The 1,113-nt window shown below is 56.2% G+C and overlaps 1 protein-coding gene across 1 annotated transcript in view; it reads left to right on the top strand.

Annotated features, from left to right (window-relative positions):
* Positions 1 to 77: 77 nt before the first annotated feature.
* LOC107307358 (noelin-2) overlaps positions 78 to 1,113 on the top strand; it is a gene marked incomplete at its 5' end in the record, with an annotated part of 7,637 nt that continues 6,601 nt past the window's right edge. The window contains one exon of the mRNA XM_032441772.1: positions 78 to 287. Coding sequence (XP_032297663.1) covers positions 78 to 287 — 210 coding nt within the window. The remainder of the gene's footprint in view (positions 288 to 1,113) is intronic.

The following is a 1,113-nucleotide window of genomic DNA, read 5'->3' as shown; positions in this document are numbered from 1 at the left end:
AGGGGGTCTTAGGGGGGTTTGCAGTGGGATTGAGGGGGTCTTAGGGAGGATTTGTGTCCTGTGGGGTGGGCTTGGAGGACTTGGGGGTCTCGGGGGGGGTCTCACTGCCCCCCCTTATAACGCCCCCCCCCCCAACTCAGGCTGTGGGCGGCTGACGGGGGTCAGTGCCCCCATCACCATCAGAGCTTCGGGGTCTCGATTCGGGTCCTGGATGACGGACGCTGTGATGCCCAGCAGTGATAGCAGGGTGAGATGGGGGGCACCCCATAGAGACCCCATAGAGAAACCCCATAGGGAGACTCCATAGGGAAACCCTATAGGGACAACCCATAGGGATACCCCATAGGGACACCACATAGGGAGACCCCATAGAGAAACCCCATAGAGAAACCCCATAGGGAGACCCCATAGGGGAACCCCATAGGGAAACCCCATAGGGAAACCCCATAGGGGAACCCCATAGGGAAGCCCTATAGGGACGCCCCATAGGGACGCCCCATAGGGAGACCCCATAGGGAAACCCTATAGGGACACCCCATAGGGAAACCCCATAGAGACATCCCATAGGGAAACGCTATAGGTATATCCCATAGGGACACCCCATAGAGACACCCCATAGGGACACCCCATAGGGACACCCTATAGGAACACTCCATAGGGAAACCCCATAGGGAGACCCCATAGAGACCCCTTAGAGACATCCCATAGAGAAACCCCATAGGGACACCCCATAGGGACACCCCATAGGGAGACTCCATAGGGAAACCCTATAGGGACAACCCATAGGGATACCCCATAGGGACACTCCATAGGGACACCCCATAGGGAGACCCCATAGGGGAACCCCATAGGGAAATCCCATAGGGACACCCCATAGACATCCCATAGGGAAACCCCATAGAGAAACCCCATAGGGAAACCCCATAGGGAGACCCTATATGAATGGGGAGACCCCCATTCATAGTATACCACCAAGTCACATGACCCCAACCCCCCCATTCATAATATACCCCCAAGTCACATGACCCCAACCCCCCCATTCATAATATACCACCAAGTCACATGACCCCAACCCCCCCATTCATAGTATACCCCCAAGTCACATGACCCCAA

The sequence above is a fragment of the Coturnix japonica genome, unplaced genomic scaffold (assembly GCF_001577835.2).
Source record: "Coturnix japonica isolate 7356 unplaced genomic scaffold, Coturnix japonica 2.1 chrUnrandom561, whole genome shotgun sequence".
Lineage (NCBI taxonomy): Eukaryota > Metazoa > Chordata > Aves > Galliformes > Phasianidae > Coturnix > Coturnix japonica.
The sequence above is the reverse complement of the archived record's forward strand: the minus strand, read 5'-3'. Positions and strand labels throughout refer to the sequence as shown.